Genomic DNA, 25,665 nt, shown 5'->3' with positions numbered 1-25,665 from the left:
TTTTTGAATGGCGATGACCTTCACTTGCCTCCAGTCATGAGGGACAATGTTACCCTCAAGAAACTTGTTAAATAAATTCAACAAGCGCCTTTTTGCACTGTCAGGCAGATTCTTCAGCAAGTTGAATTTGATTCTGTCTAACCCTGGGGCGTTATTGTTGCACGATAAGAGAGCAAGTGAGAACTCCACCATCGAAAACGGTGTTCCGTTCGCGGTTTCGTGAGGAGACGCGGCGCGGTACGTTTTCTGTACCGGGACAGAGTCCGGACAGATCTTCTTGGCGAAAGCGAATATCCAACGGTTTGAATATTCCACGTTCTCGTTGGTACTGTGTCGGTTACGCATACGTCGAGCCGTACCCCAAAGAGTGCTCATCGCTGTTTCTCTCGTTAACCCGTCGACGAACCGGCGCCAATAACTACGTTTTTTGGCTTTCGTTAAACTCTTCATTCGCCTTTCTGGCGACGCGTACTGCTGATATCTAGCGGGTAACCCGTCTTCCCGGAAGGCCTTATATGCAGTGGACTTCTCCGCGGACAGCTCTGCGCACTCTTTATCCCACCACAGAGTCGGAGACCGTCCATGGGTATTCGCGCTGGGTACTGGTTTAGTCTGAGTTTGATTCGCACTGTCGAGAATCAAGCCAGCCAAAAACCAGTACTCTTCCTCCGGAGGAAGCTCTTGGGTGGATTCGATTTTAACGGATATCGCGGTCGCGTAACTCTTCCAATCAATGTTCTTTGTGAGGTCATACGAGACATTGATTGTTTCCGATGGTCTTGAACCGTTAGCAATTGAAATTACGATAGGCAAATGATCGCTACCGTGGGGATCAGGGATCACCTTCCACATGCAATCCAACGCGCTCGCGCGTGCTGGTGGTGTAGGAATCCGCGTCATTTCTCCCGTGTTTAAGATGGTCATGTTGAAATTGTCGCAAAGATCTTGGAATAATGTTGATCTATTATCATCGTGAAGACAACCCCATACCGTACCGTGCGAGTTAAAGTCTCCTAGAACTAGCCGCGGTCCCGTAAGGATTCCGTGATATTACAAAGCGTTCGGTGCCCTATCGAGACTCTAGGAGGAATGTAGATGGAAGCAATGAAAAGGTCTTTGCCTTTGATTAGAACTTGACAAGCGACCATTTCAATGCCTGGTGTCGAAGGGAGGTTAATTCGGTTGAAAGAATAGCACTTTTTAATCCCCAAAAGCACTCCTCCGTAAGGGTTTTCTCGATACCGACGAATTAATGCGAAAACAACACATTTTAAACTGTTTAATAAAAATTTAAAGCAATCGATTTTCGGGAGGATACTTCTGCAATTCCACTGTAGGACAGTGATCGAATCAGTGACTTCGTTTGATGGCTTAGCCATCGAAGGATACGATCGCTGCAAGGAGTGGCCATTTAGCAGTCAACTGCTTCAAAAATGTTTGCACTATAGGGAGAAAATGTATCAGAATGCTTTTAAGAGGATCAGTAACATTGAAAATTGTGAAAATTAAGTCCAGTCTGTTGGAAAAAAGGGGACACTTGGGGTTTTTGGTGTCCCTGGAAGTGGTGGATACTCCTTGTTAGAATTAATATTTCCAAGTCCTAGAGCAAATTGCTTCGGCTTTAGTGCATCACTTCCGTTAGATTTATTGATTGTAGTTGACGCACTCTGAGGGGACGACACCTTGGCACTCTTACGAGGCAATCTAGGGGAGGCTAGATTTCTCCTCTTCCTGGATTCCCCTGGGTTAACCAAAGATGTTCCCTCTCGTGGGTCGTCAGATTCTTGCTCAACGTAGCCAAACCAGCATAAGGATTTTCGGACAGGACAGATGGCGAAGCATTCTTTAGCATTTCTGCATAAGAACGCCTCGAGCGTTCCTTAAGGGAGCGCTTAATTTTATCCCCGCGCTGCTTGTACGCAGGGCATGAATTAAGAGCATGTGAAGGGCCCCCGCAGCAAATACACTTTTCAGTTTCTTTGTCGCAAGAGTCATCCTCATGCTCTCCTTCGCATTTGCCGCATCGTTTCTTATTTCCACAATATGTGGCTGTGTGGCCCAACTGCTTGCAATTGCTGCAGCTCATGACCCGCGGTACAAACAGGCGAACTGGGAGGCGAACCTTGTCAAGGAGTATGTAGTTGGGAAGAGAGGACCCGGCGAATGTCACCCGAAGCGAGCCTGATAGAGAGTAGGTAGTCTTATCTCCCTCGGTGTTTGCGGTACCGTCAAACGGGGTAACTTGCAACAGAGGGGTAACTTGCAACACTTCAACATGTTTCTGTTCAGATTAATTTAACAACGCTAATAATAGTGTTTGCAATTTAGCATTATAGCTGTCAAAGCCAGCATATGTTAAAAGATAATCATGTACTACCAGTCATTATTTTCGGTTTCTTTAGCGCGACAGGGTAATCTTCTGTATTTCGAGATATTTCAATAAAAAACAAACTGAAATGTCGTGCTTTGGTCCACTTCAATGATAAGAGCATTTCATTTGTATCTCTTACGTACAGGTCGAGTATACAACAACAAACGTTACTGTTTGATACATGTTTGTTTACCCTCTCAAATATATGCAAGATAACGATTTAACTATATTAACTACCCATGTGGGGTAACATGCAACAGTATTTTGTCTTATTACTATTATGACTCTAGCCATCTGGCTGATTGAGCGTTTCAAATAATAGTCTGTATAGCATTTTGAATCAAATTTTATAGGTATAACCTACAACTAGAATATGAAAATGCTCCTTAAATACAGAACAGTACCAGAAAGTCGTCTTTACGTGAACTTGCTTCTCTAGCAATACTAGAAAATGCTCAATTTCTATCTTCTTATACTCAACTCAGGAGTGGATCCAGAAAAAAAATTCGGAGGGGGTCCGAAATTTCGATTTTGAAATATTTAATGTACAATACGTAATATCTAATGCCCCTCTTTTTAAAATCAGTTTTGGAATCTGGTTTGGAATGATTTGGAATTTAGAATGAATTTAAAATAGAAACTATTTTAAAATTTCTCAATGAGATAAAAAAAATTCGGGAAGGTCCGGACCCCCAGAACACTTCCCCTGGATCCGCCACTGACTCAACTGGATTGTTCTAGCATTTATAATAGTCCGATTGCATGGAAAAGATAGTCGTTGACAGTGTAAATTAATAGGTTATCTGTTATCAATAATATCTGAAGACAACAAAGATGTAGTATAATTTAGTTCTCGCCGTTCACTGATAGTTTCACTGCACTGTTCCAGTGGAATCTAATCACGTTAATTGCGATAGAACTGAAGTTATAGTTCTATGGATCATACTTGTTACTTACTAGTTCTGAAATGAACGGTTAAAACCCTGTTAGCTAGCCTTTCATACGAATTTCTTGAATAAATCGAATGTTCCCGCTGTTCAAAAACGTTGTTGATTATAAACAATATGGGCATCCAAATTATAGTATATTTGGTCGCTGTTCTTTGTAAATAACATGGGTATCCAAATTATCGTACATTTGGTCAATGTACTAAAGGTAAACAAAAATATACAGCAATAGACTTCAATGAAGTTCATGTGTTGCAAGTTACCCCATATGCGGGGTTACTTGCAACAGGCATAATTTTTGGCCATCGTGAAAACAGGGAATGATGCTTTGATTTGTAAAATACCATTTAGTAGTCTTTATACTCCTATTAGCGCTTGTACATATTGAAAATTATTCAAATGTTACAGCATTTTTAGTTACATCGCTTTGAAGTTGAAAAGTGTTGCAAGTAACCCCGTTTGACGGTATACAATTGTTTGCATTCCAAGATCTTAATCTGTTCAAGTGAGGGGTCCTTAAAGCAGCCAACCCCGTGCTCCAACAGTTCTTCGCATTTCAGGCCCGGTTCGGACACTACCCCATCGATTTCTACGGCCACACAAGGCACGTACGCTTTAAATTCCCGCGTAAAGCGCTCACAGCAAGTAATCGCGTTTGCCTCTCCGAGATCATTCACTAGAACACGTATCTTGTTTGCACGAACACGTGTTATCTGAGCTACGGCCGGGTAATTAGCAGTCAGATCTCGAGAAAGTTTCAATATATTAACCGGTTCCTCTCCGGTCCGAAAATATACTACCCATGGCCCAGAGGAACCTTCTGGGTACTGCTTTATACGGGGAGCAATGCGAGTGTTAGGGGGATCAGGGACTTCCATGATTACATCAGATGGTATTTCGCCCTCGGCCATTTAAGCACGAGGGCAGAGTGTTATATAAACGGGAATGTGTCTTATTATTCGATTACAAGGTAGAGTAAAAGTAGGGAAAAGGAAAGAAAGCAAACGAGGAAAAAAAATCAAGCAAAACTTATCTGCAAACAACGTTGATTGTTCAGCACCAGCGAAAACAATGTACTGGATTTACTGCCGGTACCAGCAGAACGGCAGCTAACGAACGAACAAAGGATGACCTTCACTCACTGAAATTTACACACCGAACACCACTGTGAAATATAACAATCCGTTCCGTTCAAAGGTTGGGAGACGTATGATATATATATATATATATATATATATATATATATATATATATATATATATATATATATATATATATATATATATATATATATATATATATATATATATATATATATATATATATATATATATATATATATATATATATATATATATTTATATATATATATATATATATATATATATATATATATATATATATATATATATATATATATATATATATATATATATATATATATATATATATATATATATATATATATATATATATATATATATATATATATATATATATATATATATATATATATATATATATATTTATATATATATATATATATATATATATATATATATATATATATATATATATATATATATATATATATATATATATATATATATATATATATATACAGGGTGTTTGGTTCATGGTTAAGAATCTCTCGGGGGGTGATAGACTGCCATATTTGGAGAAAAAAATTGTTCTACACATACCATCAAATCTCAACCGTTACAGAGTTATTGAACTTTTTGTGTAAAAAACTTATTTGTCTTAAAATACCTCTAACTTTAAAAGTATACTTGGTATTTTAAATATTTCAGTTCCATGCGAAAGGTGAGAAAATTTCCTATTCAATGGTGTTCTCTTATCTTTTAAGAAATTAGTTTTAATTACCTTTTAGCTGTAAAGTAGTTAAAAGTTTGTGTTTTTGAGGAGGTTTTTGCTAATTTTCTCGAAATAATGAAGTATGATTATAGCAATATCCATTATCCAAAAGTTGGGTTTTAGGACAGTTCAAAATTTGTTCTTGGACGTCATATTTCTATCTCTTCTCATTTCTTTGTAATTTCATTACTATACTTTTCCTGTAACCGACTTGCAAGTGCTTAAAAGACTCTAATCTAAAAAATATGCTTTATATCGTAATTTACAAGATTTAATTGGAAAGCTGAAAAAATTTCCTATCAGTGTATGTACAAATATCTTTTAGTTAAGTGTACTAGATGATTTCTTACTAACGAAATAACTCAAAATTTGTGTTTTTTGGAGAGTTTTTTAATTATTATAATTATTAATCAACAAAATTTATCGCTACTATTATTCATTTGATGCCCCTTAATGTTCTCTATAACTTTTTATTTGACACTTTGTCTATATCTCTTTTCATTTTGCTGCTATTTAACAGTTAACACAGCGTGACCTCGCCACAAATGTAGTGGGTTCGAAATCGTTATTTTTGCATATGAAACGATGTGATAAAAACGATTTTGCGTCGAAACCAAAAGAGATAATTGTATGAAGTCAAAGAAAGAACTGTAGAACTTGCTGAGATGCACTATTTCCATGATAATAATGGTGATGTTTATTATTTACTATTTAAAGAAAATCAACGAAAATGCTAATAATAGCACTAACTTTAAACTAATTTACTTTTAAAAGAATACTAAATTCACTTAACTGAAAGGTATTGATACATTTTTCACTGTAGAATTTTCCTGGTTTTCGAATAAAAAGGAAAAAAGTACAATAAGTGCCATAATTTTTCAATTAGAGGTGGTACTAGTGAAAATGAGATAAAAATATCCAAGTTGAATAACCAAAAATCGTGAAAATAAGAAAAAGGTAAGTGTATCATGTCAAAGAACGAATTAAGCAGCTCATCAAGACTAACAATCTGAATTATTAAAATGATGAGGTTAACTATTAGGATTTTCAATAAATGAACGAAAAATCGTTCAAAATTGTTTTATTTTCAATAAATTACTTTGAAAAGGCTACTTAAACTCATTAGCTGAAACATGTGAGGGCATCACTCAATGCGAAATTTTCTCGCCTTTCGAATGGAACTAAAACATTTAAAATACAAAGTATACTTTTAAAGTTAGGGGTATTTTAAGACAAATAAGTTTTTTACACAAAAAGTTCAATAACTCTGTAACGGTTGAGATTTGATGGTATGTGTAGAACAATTTTTTTCTCCAAATATGGCAGTCTATCACCACCCGAGAGATTCTTAACCATGAACCAAACACCCTGTATATATATATATATATATATATATATATATATATATATATATATATATATATATATATATATATATATATATATATATATATATATATATATATATATATATATATATATATATATATATATATATATATATATATATATATATATATATATATATATATATATATATATATATATATATATATATATATATATATATATATATATATATATATATATATATATATATATATATATATATATATATATATATATATATATATATATATATATATATATATATATATATCGCGAGTTGTGAGCTTCGATATAAGACACGCATCAATAGCCTTATTTGCAAGAATGCAAGCACGAGGTATTTCGTGTGGGTTAGTCATGCTTGTCTTGTTGTAAGCAATGTAGGCAATGTTAAGTACCTTTCCTAAATAGAAGTTTCCTTTATGGACATACGGTTCTTGGACCAGTGCTATGGAAGCTTTACCTTCCTGCATGAGTCGAGATAAATTCATAGTTGCTGTACGTTTATGCTGGAGATTGATTTGTGCTATTCTAACCATTGTTGATTAGAGAACTGTACATTTAATTTCCAACATAAATTGCACAACAACTAGAGGACACCAAGCGAGTTGGGACGTTAACGCATATAGGGAGCCATATCAGGTTTAAATGGGACACGATCATTTGATTCCCACGATTTGCTAAGAAAATAATGGTCCACTGTGTCAGAGATTCGCATAACACAGTAAGAGCAAAACCCAAAATGCTGCGTGCGCGACTGGCATCTTTGACTTACGGTCTCCTGCTTTCAGTCGCCTTCTACGACATGGGAGCAGGACCCCATTGGCTCAATTCTTGGACGGATACCACACGGCCTCTGGGTAGGTTCGTCTGTACACATCGAAATTTGATAATCGAAACTCAGCAAAATTTCTCCGAATTACCATCAGCCGAGTCTCAGCAAACCTCCATCCAATAAAAATTCGGCAAAATTAAGCGGATTCTTCGGTGCGTAGAGTGAACGTTCCGCTGCGTAATGCAGCAAACTGGGGAGTTCGCCCAACTCTTCCCAGGCTCCGTTCGCCATTGAGAATATTTTAACCCCCCTCAAAAATTTTACCCATAGCACGGGACGCATGGAATTGGGGTTCCTTGTTTGGTGGGTTTTTACCACTGGAACAGGTAGTCCGTAGTGTAATTCGTAGCCGGTTGAAACAACCACTACCGACACTACACGGCTTATCTAGGCTGTTCGGAGCTGACATTGAAATCGAAATAAAACAAATAATAAACAAAAGCTGACATTGAAGGACAACTTCCATAGATGGCCGCACAGCCGTCAAGGCCGGCTACTGTTTCCGGCAGCTCATCGGATTTTGAAATCGGAGTGAGGCTGTCAGCACGAAGTGCTTCCACAAAAAAGTCCTTGTTGAAGTTCTTTATTCTACACTTCCGCTCGCCAGTTCTCACTATCCGTTACAATAAAAAACCGCGAACCAATGGTGTAGTGGTCGTTATGTATGTACTGCTCACTAACTCGCCAATTCATGTTATATATCAGCGAAGGACTGCATAATGTTATGTCGATGATGGATTCTAGACCGTTTTTGCGGAATGTGCTAACGGAACCTTCGTTGAACAGTCTTACACCCAGCTTCCAGGGCTTCACATAAACTGTAACTTATTGCATTGGTAAGCCTGCTACCCACTCCACGGCTCAAGCGTTAAATTCTGCTTCTATAACAATCAGCGTTCGTTCGTCTAACGAGTTGGTTAGTGCGTCCAGCATGCGATTGTACTACTCTGGCGGTCACGAAGCCTTCTACCGTTATCGGGAGGAAATGATACGGCTCGGCAATAATTGCTACGTCGCACTTCATTTATGTTGTCGACTGCCATAATAGTTGCTGTACAATGTCAAATTGATTGAGATTAGGCTTGGTTATCTTCATCATTGTTGGCCTGCCTTTGTCTTTCTACGCAGGGCATCTAAAGCCGCCCGTTGTGTGGTCGTTTCCGTTCTTCGGTTTCCAGTAGGCTTGTGGTACCGGTAATACCGGTACCGAAAATCCCGGGAATACCGACCCATTTTTGGTACCGCAATACCGCTACTGAACAAAAGCTAGTACCGGTATTTTAGGTACCATGCAATTTTTTATCAAAAATATGTATACTCTCTGGGGGGGACCTGTCTCAAAATATCGGTCTACAAGATGGCTTTTAATTATATTAATTACCTTCTATAAGTTAAACATTACTAGCTCCCGTTGTACTGAACGATATGTTTAAATTGCTGCTTTATTTCTTTGAAATTAAATTTTAACGATCTTGTACTAAATTTCAATATATTCACATCTAGCGTAAGAGACGTAAAAATTTGCTATGATTTTTGAAGTAGAATACTTCTAACGTTTCAACATGGGGGCCCGTTTCAAAATATCGGCTGTGGCAGTCGCGTCAGATTTTGAACGTTAATAACTTCCATCATACTTAATAGAATCATTTGCGGTTTAAGGCAATTTTATCGAAAATATTTTCCGTAATGTAGTATTAAAATTTGGAGTATGTATAACATGCATTAATACCGAAAATACTGTGTTTTAAAAAATCTTTCAAAAACTGCCGAAAATGGTGAAAATTTTCAGCTCATCTCGGCCAGAGCCGTCAATATGGTGCACCAACCGAGCACTTAAATGATGAAAAGTTTTAAATATGGGACCTGTACAATACCGAGAAATATTTGTGAGCTGTACACGACTGGTGTATGAATCAGTTTGTGTTGAAACGTGCTACTAGCAGAAGCCATCATTTTATTTTCTGATGGATGTAAGATAGCATACACACACAAAAAAAAACCGTCTTCAAATCATCTGACTGAAGCTCGTTCCTGACTGGTTACCGTTAATTTCATGAACCAAGCCGCAAATCTGGTCAGAAAGAATTTCAGTCGGTTTCAGCAAGTCCACTTGTCAGATAATTGACGTTGGAAAACAAATCGGCAACTTCAGTTGCCAAACACTTAGAAACGATCGAAGCATTTTTCCGTCAATGTCACTTTTCTGATTCAAAGATTCAAATCAGTTTATTTGGTTTATCGCACATTTTTTGGATATTATTATAGAAAATAACTAACCCGATAAAAGGGAAGTTATTTTCCAAAGCACGAAATGGAAATTTCATTTGTAATTCTTCTGAGAACGATTTTGTGGTCCTAATAAGGACCGTTTCTAGTGATTATATCGTCGGAAAATAATGTTAACGACATTACCGATATGAAGTAGCATACATTTTAAGCTATTAATACGAATGCTGCAATTTTTACTAATTTCAGAAAGGTTTTATTAAAATAAGTTATTTCGGTGTTTCTAATGGAAATAGCGAAATAACGGTACAAGTATATCCGATTCTCTGTTGTTGCCAAATAAACTGTTTCACTTTCATTAAATGCCCTTTTCAGGGTTACCATATGAGGATAAATATGTTCGAATATTTTAGGTTTCGATGTACGTGTACCATATTTCGGTATTTCCATTAGAAATAACGAAATAGCTGGTTTTAATACAATCTATCAGAAGATAGTCAAAATGGTAGCATTCGTATTAACAAACTAAAGTGTATTCTACTTCACTCCGGTTATGTGACATTACCCACCCATCTTTTTTTATTAGCGACATTCTGATTGGTTTCCATTATTCACTAGGTGGCGCGTAATAAAACTATGGTCTAAGTCATGACTTTGGTTTGTTCTTAAACTTTTATTTATAGAAGAACGAACAGCAATTTAGTAGCCAACAATTTTAGACTTGGTGAACTACTAGGGCATTTGTAATTATCGGTGATCGGAAAATTCAGCAAAACTTCATAGTTTACAGGAAAGCAATGAGCCTTGGTATGCAGGTAGAAACCAATTTACAGAAAATCAAGAGAGGAAATGCGAGTAATCTTCACGGATTTACTGCCATTCTTGCTTTGATTTCTGTTGTTTCTTACATTTACCATCTGTTGAAGTCGACAAAAGTCACACCGCTTAGCAGTTATTGATTTGAAAGTGGCCTAGATATCGAAATAAAAGAAGGTGCCGCTCACAAAAAATATTTTCTGCTGAAATGAGTCATGCCATTCCGAATCAATTAAAAATAATAAACATGTTTTTTGATCATCTCACGTTCGCTTCGCTGCCCAATGATTTAGTGTAGTGTCGGATTCTGATAAGATGAATTTGAAACACATTCCATAACTTATTCCTTATATATTTTATCAGCCCAATGAGCTGTAGATAGTAAAATGTACAACTCATCGCCCGGTGATCCAAAATATGATAGTGTTTCAATATACCCTCGTTACGTTGTTTGAATTGAAAAGTTTCACTCCATTATACCTTTTTCTGTATTTCTAAATTTTTACCACCAATTTTACAGAAAAATTTAATATAGTGTTGTGTTACTGTATAATAGTTTTTTATTAACAATGTTTTATATTATTTTCAGGTTCTGTTTCCTCTGATTTTTGCTAATATGGTAGGGAAAGTAGACGTATCAGCGAATGTCGAAGGCGGTGGCTTTTCAGGCCAAGCAGGTGCGATTCGTTGGGGTATTGCAATGGCTTTGAGAAGTTTCGTTGACGCCGACATAATTGATCGAATGAGGATAGGTGGGTTACAGCATTTTCTTTCTTCAAAATAATCAAAAACGTTCTTGTTTCTAGCCGGTCTTCTACAACGCGATTATAGACGCAGAGAACGTAAAAAACCAGGTCAAGCAGGCGCTCGCAAGAAGTATACTTGGAAAAAACGTTAAACTCACCATTGCTATTAAAAATTTGTTTACATTCGGTTACAATAAAATATGATATGGTTTCGGTGTACATTGTATTTTAGCATCCGACTCATTAATGCTAGTTCCAAGTAGACATCAATAGGAGTAATATTTTATAGACCGTAACCCCACTCATTATATTTTACCGAACACGTGTTTAACCAAAATCGAGCAATAAAGGAAAAAGAGCAGTTCTGCAAGCAGAATATCATCTCTATAGTTATCCTCCAGAGTCCAGAGAAAAATGCAGACAACCTTCAATTGAGTAGTTTATGTCGTTTCTGCTTACGTTATATGCGAAGACTCCATATCAAGAAGACTGGCAACTCTGTCCAGAATCCAGAGACAGTAACAGCAACGCCACTTGCGGGTAAAGGTGGTACTTTCCATAGTGATGCACACACACATATACATTTTTACATAAAGCTTCCTCCCTTCTTCCAATAGAGGCGCTGTAACCTCTGTCGCCTCTCGTTTGTATGGGGGAAGGAAAGAGATATCAGTCTTCTTGATATGGAGTCTTCGGTTATATGATAGGGTGTGCTTTTCCATATTTTAAACATCTTGTGGCAATATACATGAAACTAGAGCTTCTTTATGACGACACATAGATGTCCGTACCATAAAATATCCTCATCCCAGTAAATTACATTCGGAATGAGATTTGGAATATGGGCTGATTTATGATGGAATTCCAACCGAAGGCAACAACCCATCCTGAATGAATCGGTTTTCGAATCGGTTGTTACATTTGCGCTTAAATTCTAAAAGAAAACATTCCGATTGCGATGAGCAGGGAATCTGCTGTCAAAACGAGTGAAACAGAGAGTTGTGAGAGAAAGAGTTTCAACTTTTCTTGGTGGAAACCAATGCGTAAAATGTATGGACGCAAACAGTTTTTTTAGATTTTATTTGAAAATTTTCAAGTAAGTCTCTAAATAAACTTCTACAAACTGTTCCCATATTTTTTCTGCATCAAATGTGTATTCATTTTACAACCACAATATTATAGTTCCTCCAAAATCCCAAGTTTTAATATCTTTCCCATACATTTAAATTCACCATAGCCACCACTGAAGCAGTGCCATCTCTTAAATATTTCCATGAAAGTATTACCTAATTTCATTGTTATAATCTAGCAGTGCTCCCAAAAAAGGCCGATTGGCTCAAGATGGCGTCTCTGCCTATCTGTCCCTGGAGGATAACACAGCAACATTCATTCGCTTAGAAGTGGCGTACGGTTCGTTATGATTTTTCGGAACTATGTACATAGACTCACAGACATAAGACTCAAAAACAAAGCTTCGCCTTCGCCCACTTTAACGGTCATTTTAAATATATTTCTCGACAAACATATGATTACGGCCTAAAAGCCAACTGTCAAAATTCACTTTGAATGAAAATTCCGGACAAACCGTTACACGCCAATCACAGATATTGGTAGTAAACGAAAGAGAAAAGTTTTCTCTTTCATAAACTGCTGTGAACTGTGTTCGGCTAGTAACGGTTTGTCCGAAATTTCAATTCAATTTTGACAGTTGGCTTTTAGGCCGTAATCATATGTTTGTCGAGATTTGTAGTTGGGACAGTGACCACATTTGAAATTATAGCGCCACTGACATATTAACAAGCATATGGGGGATATACCACTAGTGAAAAATTGTTCCCAAACCTGAGGGGTTGCCCACCACCAGCAAATGAGTGTTTAGGACCGTGAACAAAAGGTGTTCTGGGAAAGTTGTCGGACGATGTTTTTGAGGGAATTCCCTCATAGTATTATGTCTGTTTTTCAATATCATTTCATAATCTCACATTAGATAGATTATGCTTTTTCATATCGTTTTAAATATAAGTACCCAGATAAACTCAGAAACGGAATTCTGTTTTTGCATCTTTTTTTCCGATAGCCGTTTTCCTCTATTTTTATCTCCCTCTAAAACGGAATGAACTTTATTACCAGAGGGGGAACAACTTGACAGCTCCTATACAAATCGTTGAAACCACTTTTTTTGGGTCTGTGGGTCTAAAATGGCGGATCAATCTTTATTCAAGAGCAATTTCTAAAAAAAGCGTAAACTTTTTCACAGTGAAAATTTTCTTGGTCAGATTTTTTTTCCTTTCGGTCAATTCATTTTTGAAGACTTTTTGGGTTTGGTGTTGTTTTATTTTAAAAATAATGCATCTTCATTCCGATGCATTATTTTTAAATGATTCATGATTTTTTGGAATCATCAGCATACAAACAAGCGGCGCTTATGCTAGTTAGTGAGCATCTTCATTTAGTTTTAAGATATTAGGTAGTAATATTTGCATTGCAATGTAAACAACACACACAATGATACTGGACTGTTTTTCTCCCTCTCCGATAGAAAATGAGCTGTCATCAGTTCTGAATTTTGTGGAAACCTTTGCACCGTAAATGTCGCATGCTGTCAGAAATAAACAATCGAAGTCAATCCCGCCTTTGTTAAATACGAAGTGAAAAATGATAATCACAAAACTAAATGTATTTAAGATTAACGACAAACTTTCGAGAATTGTTATATGCGAAAGATATTTCAAGCGCGACGGGAGAAGAAAAAGTTCACACTAGAAGCGCACTCAAATCAAATCATGCATTTTACATTCGGCACAATTTGTAATCCTTTTATGAAACTCCAAAATGACGAATTAACTTGTTTATATTGATATTAAATTATTACGCTGTTTTGAAATGATCATCTTGATTACCGCTTCCGAATGTAAATAAAGAAAACAAGTTCGTAAAAGACGTCACGGAATTATTTTCTCGCATAGAAATTTACAGTATCGCAATTTGTGGACGGCGACATCATTCGAAACACGGTGGTTTCATGCAACTTAGGCTAAACGTCAAGTTGCGGGAGGGTTGTTTATTACACTCCGTGATCAGGGTTGTGCTAAACTAGACGAAAATCTTTCTTCCCAAAAATAACATCTTGTTCCACAATATTCACATTGAAACGTAAAGCTAAAGACGATATGAGTTGCATTTTGTTTTGAGTTTTGATTCCAGAAAAACATATTTATTTGTTTTTTTTGCAGGATTATATTTCATGAAATATTTTTTGCCTTTCTCATATAGAAAGGTTATGCAATCACTCTGAAAAACGTCAATCTAATCCCGGCCCGGAGGGCCGAGTGTCATATCCCATTCGACTCAGTTCGTCGAGATCGGAAAAAGTCTGTATGTGTGTGTCTGTGTGTGTATGTGTGTGTGTGTATGTGCGTATGTGTCAAATAATGTCACTCATTTTTCTCAGAGATGGACGGTCCACGATTTGCCCAAACTTAGGGTGCAGATAAGCTCAGAAACGGAATTCCGTTTTCTTGCATCCCTTTTCCGGCTGCCCTTTTTTCTATTTTTATCTCTCTCTAAAACGGAATGAAAACTATTCCGTTTCGTGATCAGGGTTGTGTTAAACTCGAAGAAAATCTTCCGTTCCACAAATTTTTGTCATTTCGTTCCACAGCTTCCACATAGAGCTGTCAACATTGTTTTGACTGTTGTTACTCTGAATATAAACATTTGATATTATATTATTGCTATTAGATAAATTTCAAATAGTTACAAACAAAAAGTTAATGTTAAATCTTTTTTGTACCACTGTTGTTCCAAATCTTAGAAAAAAAAAGTTTATTCAGTTGGTATAAGGACAGACATGCAATTTGAAGACAACATATATGTGTAATTAAAATGACGACGAAAATAAGTTGTTTTGAAAACGAGTGCGTAGTGTTCCAGTTATGACCTAGTTCTTGTGGTGGTCAAGTTTCATTGCATTATAGACTGCTTTTATGTGTATCAAAATTTATTCATTGGCTACCATTGTGAATAACTTGCAACGGACAAGTTCATCTGAAATCTTTTTATTAGATATTAAAACTAATCATTGGCTTATTGTGTCGCAGTTTTCCCAATTGTAGATAGTAAAATTAAAGTCGTTCCTAGCAAACAATCGTGCATTCTGTTGGTTAATTTGATCTGCATAGTATCAGTGAGTAGTTGAGGGATATAACAATATAAACATTCGCGATATTCTAATCTGCATCTGTTTCTCATGCTGAAATATCGATATATCGTTTTGCATCACCTGCTAGTAAATATATCATTTTGCCTCATGTGCTTTAGTAAAATCATTGTTTTGCCTCACCTACTAAAGAAGAAAATTGATGTTGTTTATTTCTGTTTACAGTTTGTGACCAACGTGTATTTGTTCCTGCTGTCCAACAATTCGCTCGTTCAAAGGCAACAAACGGAGGATAGCGAATCGCTACCGGAACCAACGCAAATTCTGCTGATCGATCGTGTCAATTGTGCTTTACAACGAATCGCTATACTCCGGGCTGATCGTGATCCGGCACAAGATGCTATACCGGATCTACGCTTGCACGGGAAATTGTAACATACCGAAACCGAATGAGGGGGAAGATGCATCAAACGGTGCGGGTAAGTTCGATGGCAAATAAATATGAAAAATCATTACTGACTTCCGTTCATTGCAGTATCGTCCCCACTGGGCTACCGACCAACGTGTAATTGTTCCTGCTGTCTGAAAAGTCGACCGGACTCGCTCGATCAAGTACCAAACGGGATACTGAGTCGCTACCGGAAGCGACACCAATTCCGCTGAAATCTATCGTTTTTGTGTTACCACGAACCGCTATACTCCGCGCTGATCGTGCTCCGGAACGAAATGCTACACCGGTTCTACGCTTGCATGGGAATTTTAATCGTACCGAAACGGTAAGAGTCAATGTCCATCTGCTTCCAGTGTGCGGCAATGAGATTTCAGCTCGCCGGATACACCACGGCCGCAGCTGCTTGTAGCAGGTGAATTTGCTCAACACCATATTACGTTTAAAAGCGACCCAGACCGCCCGAAATGTCACCTGATTTGCTCTCTGAACGCGTTGCTCATCCAGAGTTGCTTATTTTGGCTATTCGCAACTAACCTACACTGGATACAGGTCGTTCCTGCATCCGCCACCCGTGGACGCGCTCGATGGCTCTCAGCTGAGTTTGTGTATGTATGTGAGTATCAAATAATGGCACTTTTCTCAGAGATGGTTGGACCGATTTAAACAATGTTATACTCAAATGAAAGGTGCAACATAGCCATAGGCTGCTATTGAATTTTATTTGGATCTGGTTCTGGAGTTATGAGTTGGAAAGTGCGATCGCACATGAAATTATCTAAACCTTTGTGCTTTTTGCATATAAAGAAATACTATGCAATCACTCCACAAATCAACTTTTCAACTGAGACTCGGGGGCCGAATGTCATGATCCATTCGATTCAGTTCGTCGAGATCGGTCAATGTCTGTGTGTGCATGTGTGCACATCTAGGGGGAAGTGGCCCAATTTGGACCGCTGGCCAATTCGGACCACCAGCTGTTTCTCAGCTATGGTAATATTATGAAAAGCGTATATATCATTGTCATGGCTGTCATGTAGCTCTGTTTTATATCACAAAATTTTGCGGTTCTCAGTTTTCGTATGCGTGCGCTGGGGGCGAATGTTGTTTTGGAGCGCTTTTTTGAAAAATGTGTAAGCCAAAAAAAAAATTTTCGTTGGCAACAACAATATATCAAGTCAAATGCATTATCGTGATTTTGGATCTACTGGATAATATCTTTTATTTAATATCTTGTTTTGGGCGAGACTATCAACTGTTTTCGTTTAATTGGTGTGTGAATAATAGAATATGGGATGAGCTTGTCAAATTCCAGCAAAAATCCGCATTGCCGTCGACGGGGGTACGAATCGATGGGTAGACTTTCTTAAGGAAAATATTGGCACAGAAGAACAGTTCGGTGACGGGAGATTTCGATTCCTGCACCGATTAATCCATGACTTAAGGAAAGCGGTTGAATTGCAAGGTAAGAACATTACAAATTAAAAAAAAAATTTCACTCGTTACTGATGTCTATTTAACAGATAATCAAAACACCCAAATGCTACAGATTTTACAAAATCTCTCAAAGCGATTTAGAGCACCAGTTACGATAGCGAAATAAGTCGAATTCTGTTGTTGTGTGAAAGTTCTGGCCGGTTGTACCAAATCATGGCCAACATTAATACTTTGTTCCTGGCCCGTGACATTCTACCGAATGCATTTGTATTCTTGCGATCCAGTAACTCTCAGTTGGCTGCTACCGGCGGGAACCCACTTAATTCAAATTTCCCCTCGGTTGGTACACGAACGTATCTGGTGTTCGCTTGTTCCTATTGGACAACGGGCCGTATGTAGCACTAGTGGATTGCACTGGAACCTCGACAACCGGGCTGTTTGGTAAGCACTTCGAACACTTACTCTAGCCAGGAAGTTCAAATTCAATCAGAGAGTGCCGTACTTTGGTTAATGGGAACGACCCCGAAGGATATGTGATAAGAGTATTGCCTGCAACTGAAAATACGCGTTCATGTCAACGGGCTTTTAGGTGCCTAATAAAATTCCCTCATCTCTCTGTATGTTGCTTTATTAGATATAATACAAATATATTGATGTAGAAAGACAATATTTTATTTTCTTAATGTAAAAGTGTCAATTTCTAGCTTTTTAGTAATACTGTTCAGAGAAATCGACCTCCGACAATTAATCGGCGTTCGTCTTCACATCTAGACATGTAAAATGATTTAATTTTCGCGGGAAACCGGCACAGCATTATTGGTTCGTTTATTTGCTCCGTCATTTTTCGTTCCGGACCCTCCGGAATATCATCGCCAAACTCATAAAAAGTTCCATCATTCTTGGTGATGTTGTTCTCCTTTAGTCAGTCAATAGCATCGACATAGTTCGGTGGCATAAAATTCGGGTTAAGATGACCCCACGGAGATTTCAATACTCGATCGACAACATCTACTATCAAGTCTTCCAGCCGATCAAGTAGCTCTTTGAAAGTAATAAAGGGACATTCACCCTCAATATAACTGTATTCTGCTAAATCACGGCGAGCTCTGCTCTGCACGGTAACTTTGAGAAATGCAATAGTCGCCCAATGCCGGCAAACAGGTTTCCATATATTTTTGTGAGCTTTGCGTCAGGAATGCTTCCGCCCTAAAATGTATTTATTGTTTGAGCAAATACTTCTAATGCGAACATTTTTTATTTACCTAAAATAGTCCAGTTTGAACAGAGTCGACCCTCCTTCAACTTGTGTTTGCACCAGCGTCGGCGGCGTTACGCCGTTCATGATAATGCTCCCTAAATGCCATCATAATGACATCTCTCATCTTGAGAATCTTAGAAGTATTTTCGCCTCTAATGATAATGTGTCTGTTATCGAGCTAGACATCAGGATGAGCATCCTCGTTCAAAATAGAATCTGCCCCACCGGCCGGAGCTAATCCAATTAGCTACCAATAATCAACGTGCAGCTCATGTCCACCGGAAGCGGACTTACCTTCTGGAACCTCTGACACAAGGTATCGCTGAGAACGCTTTTCAAGAATTTTCTTGAGCTGAGGTTTGGCTACTAGTTCGTAGGGTGATTCCGATTTTGCATCCTTAGCGTTTACATAAATTCTTGGGAAAGGTTCCTTGCCGGCGTGCTTCATGGCTTGTAGGATTGTTTTGAAGGGTTTTTCCGCTGTTCCATCACCGAACTCGTCATCGCCACGCTTTTCCAAGGTGTAGAGATCGTCTGGAGGTGGTGAGAAAAATTGGATCAATATTCAATTATTATTATCCATCACCGTTGGATGAATTTCAGCGGCCGTTCACTTTCCGGCAAGTGTAATGGATAAGAGTACTTACTGGCAACGTTTGTTGAGTGCCGAACAGGGGATTGATTTCCGTTTCATCCTTGTTACTACGAGTAGGTTATGCTTCTTTTACCATCTCAGCATAGATATCAGTTTCTGCTGCCAACGTCGGATGGTAATCTAACGAGAAGAGATTATATTAAATTCAAAAAAATTTTATCTTAAAGAAAGAAACCACCCAACTTACCACTAAGAATCGAAACTTTTCATAGTTAGCGTCATACTGTTGAACTTCGCTGTCCAAGCATTCCTGACATTCTTCCGGGTGTTGCATGTGCATCTACGCCCCCCGGAACGAACGGTCGGGGTGAAACGGATAGTAGATTCTTCGTATACCACTAACCGTATCGTGGGGGATAAAACATTCCTTCTTCATAGCTTCCAACAGTTCTTAGTGCATCTGGTGTAGGATAAATCGATTCCAATTTTGAATTAGACTGATCAGATTGATGTTAGCAATGTTGCTTCGGTCCGAAGAAAATATTAACCCCAGGGCAGCTGCTTCCGGAAAGAGAATTCCTTACAACAGCAGTGCGTAATGGGTCGAAGTGACAGCTGCTATCTATTTTTACCATTTTTTTTGTTAACCATTTTTGTTAACGACCTATTGAGTTAATTTGTCAACAGTTTTTTTTCGGCATTTAATTAGCAAGGGACTGGAAGGTGAAGTATATTTTTCAATATTTAGAGCCATAGTACTCAAGGGAGAGCAAGGTGTTGAAAGGAGAAAGTTTAGAAAAGCGTGGAAGGATCATATATGCAAGCTTAGAGCTCACCGGCGACTTAACCCTTTGTCTGCTACCGTAGGTGTCAGGGTCTTTTGGCATTAGAAATGCGAATCACCTGAGTCTACGGCATGTCCGAACAAGCGTAAAGTAACTTGTTACTTCATGCTGTCGGAACCGACAAAAGTCACGGTAAACTTCCACACTAAGCATTTGCGACGTTGAAACTCATTGAATGAGCCAGTTTTGTTTGTTCCCTCACCAATTGCCTGCCTGAGTGATTTTATTTTATCGACTATTGTGACTGTCTCAGCGTGTGTGACAATATGGTCACATGTGTTGCTGATTTGCACGGTGTCGGCAGCTTTCACCCAACGCTGCAACGATGAACGATGCTATCTAAACCAAGACTATTGAAAACTATAGGTAGGATTATTCAAGATTAGCTAAAACTAGTCGAGATTATTTTGGGAATAAAAAAGTTCACTAATTTATTTTAGTCCAACGTTTAGAGTGATTTCCCCCTAGGGGTGTGGATGTTTTTTTATAACCGTTGGGTGAATTTTCGTGAAAAAGAATGTGTCGCCACGCGATGGGAGTACAATGTACGATTATTTCAAGTCAATTTGAATAGCTTTCAATAATTATTTTCTTTGATATTTCACAGGTGCCATTAGGAGCCTTGAGGACAACCATAACAACTGGGTGACTAAACAGAATAGCGGGACGTTATGATTTAGAGCAACACACCACCGTTCTATGAATCGTTGGGGTTTGCACCATGCGATGTAGAATAATATAGTCAATGAGACAAAATAACTAATCGAATGATTCACTGCGTATAGTTTTTCTCATGTTCCCAATCTTCTATTGGCAGACAGCCGCTTTAAATAATCGGTGCAACGTCGTAACATTATTTAGTGGATTCTTGGTGGAAATGTGGTGCTTCCTGCCGATGTTGGTGACTCGAAGGCAAACCGAATAAAAGGGCTCCAGATTGAAACAGTTAAACATATAGGGTAGATGATTTAATTTTTCTCAAACTATTAGGGTGCTACACTATATTCCGATGAATATACTGGAAGAGGTAGAGATTTTGTGCGAAGTAGGGATACCAATTTTTTATCCCATAATTTGAACAGCAGACGATGTGATCGGTTAGGTACAATAAATAGATAGGCTACGATGAAATAAAGAGATGTAACCCTCTCAGTGGGAGGCACGATTCTCGAGAGTCTAAGATAGAATATTTATGCAATTTCACCCGATCGAAGTGAATTATAACTCTTACAGAAACATGGACAAATGTATTGCGAATGAATAAATTATGTTTCTAAAGTAAATTGCTTTATGTATCGAAAGAAAATATCCAGTTAAGTTATAAAAGTTTGCCCTCTTGCTTTGGAACAATTCAGCAGTTTAAAACTCTCTTAAAATTAGACGTGCACACTCTGGGAGCCAAAAGCGATATACGAAGAATAAACAGAATCGTAATGACATTCTATAGAGAAAAGAAAGGAATTTGGCTTTCTTTCACTCATAATCTTTAGTAAAAACAGCGTGTGGTGATATTTCATTCGTTTGTCTATTCCTTATATAGTTTTAGTCGAATATTTATCAGCCAGCTCCAAATCGCATTATGGCACGTTGAAATCTCGTATCGAGGGTATCCATTTCCACGTGTAGCCTTCAAAACTGCATGATCGCTGGTCCAAATAGCAGCTGTGTATCAAAGATGCTAACACGTTTCACTCGTTGTAATTTCGTAATTTGTATTGCCATACAAAAGAGCCTTCAACTGAAAGAGTACAGAAAAGAAACAAATATCAAACTGAATTTATTGAAAAACCCCGGGACGGTGGATTGCTCTCAAGTTGCACTTTCTAGCAGAAGAGCAGGCCACTGGACGTGTTTCATTCCCACTGCTAGAAAGTGAAACACCAAGGCAATCCACCGCCTCGGTGTTTTTCAATGAAAAACGACATGAATGAGTTTACAAATGAAAAAGTATTATATCTTCAGTACAATGGAATCACTATCAGTGGGAACCTTGTTTAAGCTTCCGGGGTGAAGTCTTCTCACTACATGATCTTCTTATTGGCTCCTTAAAACACTACACAAGATCTTCCTACACTAGTTTCTAATCTGATTTGGATTAATCGAATTACACATCATAATTACACATCATAATACCAATACACAAAGGTGATTTATTGTTCGCAATAGAATAGAATTTATCATCAGGCATTATTTCAACCGTACATCGCTCATAAACAATTTGTCATTTTTGTTGACATGGTGTTAAAAAATATCCACTCTCGCTAGCTTACTATTCGGAAAAACAACAACAAAACTCCACAAGCACTTCCGGAACTTTTTTATGCTCCGATTGTAGTGAAAAACTTTTGCTAATATATATTTTTAATTGCAGAAAGATTTAAAATGTGATTGAAATTTTCGTTTGCTGCTTTTAATACTATATGTAAACAAAGTTTATCTCTTTCTGACTGGTAACGCAACGTATGATGACACACGAAAGAAAAATTGATAGGAGAAAAAGAGATGATCGATTTGTTTTGCTCTGGTTTAGACATATGCACAGGGTTGAACATAAGTTCCACTGCGATCCACAACGTCAAAACGGAACGGAATCGGAACGGAATTTCAGCTTATCTGGGCCCTTAGTCTCAAATGAAAGGTGCAACCTTCCCATCGGCTGCTATTGAATTTTGGATCGATCGGAATTCTGGTTCCGGAATTACGGGTTTAAGAGTGCGGCCACACAGAAATTTCTCATATAAACTATAGGAAAAATTAAAAAATAGAATTTTTATTTTTGATGCTAAATGTCTTCAAGGTGCATGAAACGTCGAGATTTGATGCAAACTCGAAAAAAAAATTTGACGACTGTTCACTTTTTTGGATTTTGGCACATTTTTGCCTTTCTCATATAAAATGGTTATGCAATCACTCTGAAAAACGTCAACTTAATCCCGGCCCGGAGGGCCGAGTGTCATTTCACATTCGACTCAGTTCGTCGAGATAGGAAAAAGTCTGTATGTGTGTGTATGTATGTGCGTATGTGTCAAGTAATGTCACTCATTTTTCTCAGAGATGGCTGGACCGATTTGCCCAAACTTAGTCTCAAATGAAAGGTGCAACCTTCCCATCGGCTGCTATTGAATTTTGGATCGATCGGAATTCTGGTTCCGGAATTACGGGTTTAAGAGTGCGGCCACACAGAAATTTCTCATATAAACTATAGGAAAAATTATAAATAGAATTTTTATTTTTGATGCTAAATGTCTTCAAGGTGCATGAAACGTTGAGATTTATAATTAATTAATATCAACAGACACAGTGTGGTCCTAATGATAATTTCTTAATCTATTTAAAAAGTCAACATGTAATCTGCTACGTGGAATGTGAAGATCGAACTCGGATGACACTCTGTTGAAGGTCCGCTGCAAACCAATGATGGCACCGTTTACTCCATAGTTAGTCCGGCGAAGAGGTAATCGGAGGAATAAATTATTGCGAAGGGCGCGAGGGCGAACATTCATATTTATCGCACTGAGAAGCTCGGGGCAGTCAATTCGATCTTGCAAAATATCCGAAATCGTCATAGCACGGAATAGATCCCGTCGCACTTGCAATGTATCGAGTCCAATAAGCAAACCCCGGCTTTCATAACTTGGCAGCTGGTGAGGGTTGCTCCAAGGCAATCGACGAAGGGCAAACCGAACAAATCTGCGCTGTACTGTCTCAATTCGATGGACACCGTTGAGATAATGAGGGTTCCACACAACTGAACAATATTCCAGAGTTGATCGAACGAGTGAGCAGTAGAGAGATTTCAAGCAGTAAATATCTGAAAAGTGCTTAGATATTCTCATTATGAACCCCAAACAGCGTGATACCTTTGCGACAATATAGCTGATATGCTGTTTAAACGTCAGTTGTTCAGCGAGAAAAACTCCGAGATCTTTGACGCAATTCGCTCTGTCAATTGTGGATTCAGCTAGACAGTAATTGAATCGAATTGGCGTTTTTTTCCTCGAGAACGTAATGACCGTACATTTCTTGGGGTTTAGGGTCATTCGGTTGATCTCGCACCATTCCGCAAAGGTTTCCAGTTGGCGTTGAAGGAAAGCTGCATCATCAGTATTCCGTATTCTATGGTATAACTTGAGATCGTCGGCGAAAGACAACCGTGGTCCTTCTAAACAAAAGTTAACGTCGTTGAAATACAGAAGAAAAATCAATGGACCGAGATGGCTGCCTTGCGGAATACCAGATGATGCAAAGAACTCTTCGGATACACAATCACCTATCTTGACTGCTAGACGACGATCACTGAGATACCATTGCATCCAACGGAGAATATTAGTACCAAAGCCAAGTCTATCCAATTTTGCCACTGCAATAGCGTGATTTATCTTGTCAAAAGCAGCTGAAAGATCCGTGTAGATAACGTCAGTTTGAAGGCCGTCCGACATAGCATCTGTAACATATGTTGTGAACGACAGAAGATTCGTAGATGTTGAACGTTTCGGCATAAATCCATGCTGAGTCTCGGAGATATACTGTTTGCAGTGGCTGGAGATGGGTTCCAACACAGCCATTTCAAACAGCTTAGGAACTGCGCTTAGCGTTGTAATACCACGGTAGTTGTTAACTACCTTTTTATCACCTTTTTTGTGAACTGGAAACATGAAGGAGGATTTCCAGAGTTCGGGAAATACTCCGGTTGATAGCGACAATTGAAACAGATGACAAAAAGGTTCAATTAGACCGGCAGAGCATTTTTTTAGAATAATAGTTGGTATACCATCTGGGCCTGCCGAGGTTGAAGCCTTCATTTTGCTAATCGCCAGTTGTACCATATTATTGTCGATATTGATAAAGTTCAAAGACTGGTAATGATTGAGGTACATTGAGAGCCGCGCGTGAAGCCTGGGTCGGTGTCAGTTTCTCGTTGGAGAAAACACTCGTGAACTTTTCAGAGAATAGTTGGCAGATCTCCTGTAAACTAGAGCTCATACGTCCTCCATAGCTCATCGTTGAAGGCAACCCGGATTCCTTTCTTTGCTCGTTTACATGCTTCCAGAATGTTTTAGGTTCGGACTTCAACTTACGTTGCACGTTTCGCAAGTAATCGGCATGGCAACGATTCGATGTCTTTTTATAGACTTGGTTAACATGAACGTAGTGTTGTCGCAGCACGTAGCCCCCAAACTTGGAGTACTTCTTCAGAGCGGCTCTTTTAGTCGCTTTTAACCGTCTCAGCTCGGCAGTGTACCACGCTGGGTGCTTAGATTGAAGGCCACTTCTTTTAGGTACATAGCGATCGATAGCATAGCTCATAACATTGGAGAAGGTCTGCACTGCAACGTTGACATCATCATTGTCGAGAATTTCAGTCCAGTGGATATTCGACAGGAAGTCAATAATGCTATTATAGTTGGCTTTTCTAAAATTATAGCTGACGGTGTCAGAAGCATTGCAGTCATGCTTCACTCGAATCGCTTCAAGCAATATATGCAGGGGAGGGTGATGTCTAACAGTCTTTACCAGGGAGAACGGTGCTGCGGTAACTTTTGGCGCGTAGTCAGATTTGCTCGAAAAACAGAGATCAAGGATTCTGTTGTTCTCGTTCACCACATTATTCGTTTGGCGCAGCAGATTTAGACTGTAGCAGTCAAGCAAACTGGTGATACCAGCATGAAAAGATGACAATTCGGGATCAGCGAACATAAATCCGTCAGAAGCAGAGCG

General features: G+C 38.3%; 1 protein-coding gene, 1 long non-coding RNA gene and 2 pseudogenes across 3 annotated transcripts in view; 2 read left to right on the top strand and 2 right to left on the bottom strand.

The window, feature by feature from the left end:
* The window catches only part of LOC131693433 (small ribosomal subunit protein uS9m), a 429,361-nt gene extending 417,780 nt beyond the window's left edge, over positions 1–11,581 (top strand). For both annotated transcript variants that reach the window (XM_058981237.1, XM_058981238.1), the window contains exons 7-8: positions 11,049–11,211; positions 11,266–11,581. In XM_058981237.1, the coding sequence (XP_058837220.1) occupies positions 11,049–11,211; positions 11,266–11,357 (255 nt within the window). In that variant the 3' untranslated portion in view covers positions 11,358–11,581. The remainder of the gene's footprint in view (positions 1–11,048; positions 11,212–11,265) is intronic.
* Positions 11,582–16,150: 4,569 nt separating this feature from the next.
* LOC131687543 (uncharacterized) lies at positions 16,151–21,230 on the top strand (annotated as a pseudogene).
* On the bottom strand, positions 17,971–19,442 carry LOC131687542 (asparagine--tRNA ligase, cytoplasmic-like; annotated as a pseudogene).
* Positions 21,231–21,453: 223 nt separating the features above from the next.
* On the bottom strand, positions 21,454–22,566 carry LOC131693435 (uncharacterized). Its single transcript, XR_009306250.1, has 2 exons — positions 21,937–22,566; positions 21,454–21,685 (listed from the first exon to the last, which is right to left on the bottom strand). It is a non-coding gene; the product is annotated as an uncharacterized LOC131693435 (long non-coding RNA).
* Positions 22,567–25,665: the final 3,099 nt, after the last annotated feature.

This window comes from Topomyia yanbarensis, chromosome 3, assembly GCF_030247195.1.
Source record: "Topomyia yanbarensis strain Yona2022 chromosome 3, ASM3024719v1, whole genome shotgun sequence".
NCBI classification, from domain to species: Eukaryota; Metazoa; Arthropoda; class Insecta; order Diptera; family Culicidae; genus Topomyia; species Topomyia yanbarensis.
Note: the sequence above shows the minus strand (reverse complement) of the source record. Positions and strands in the feature narration are given on the sequence as shown.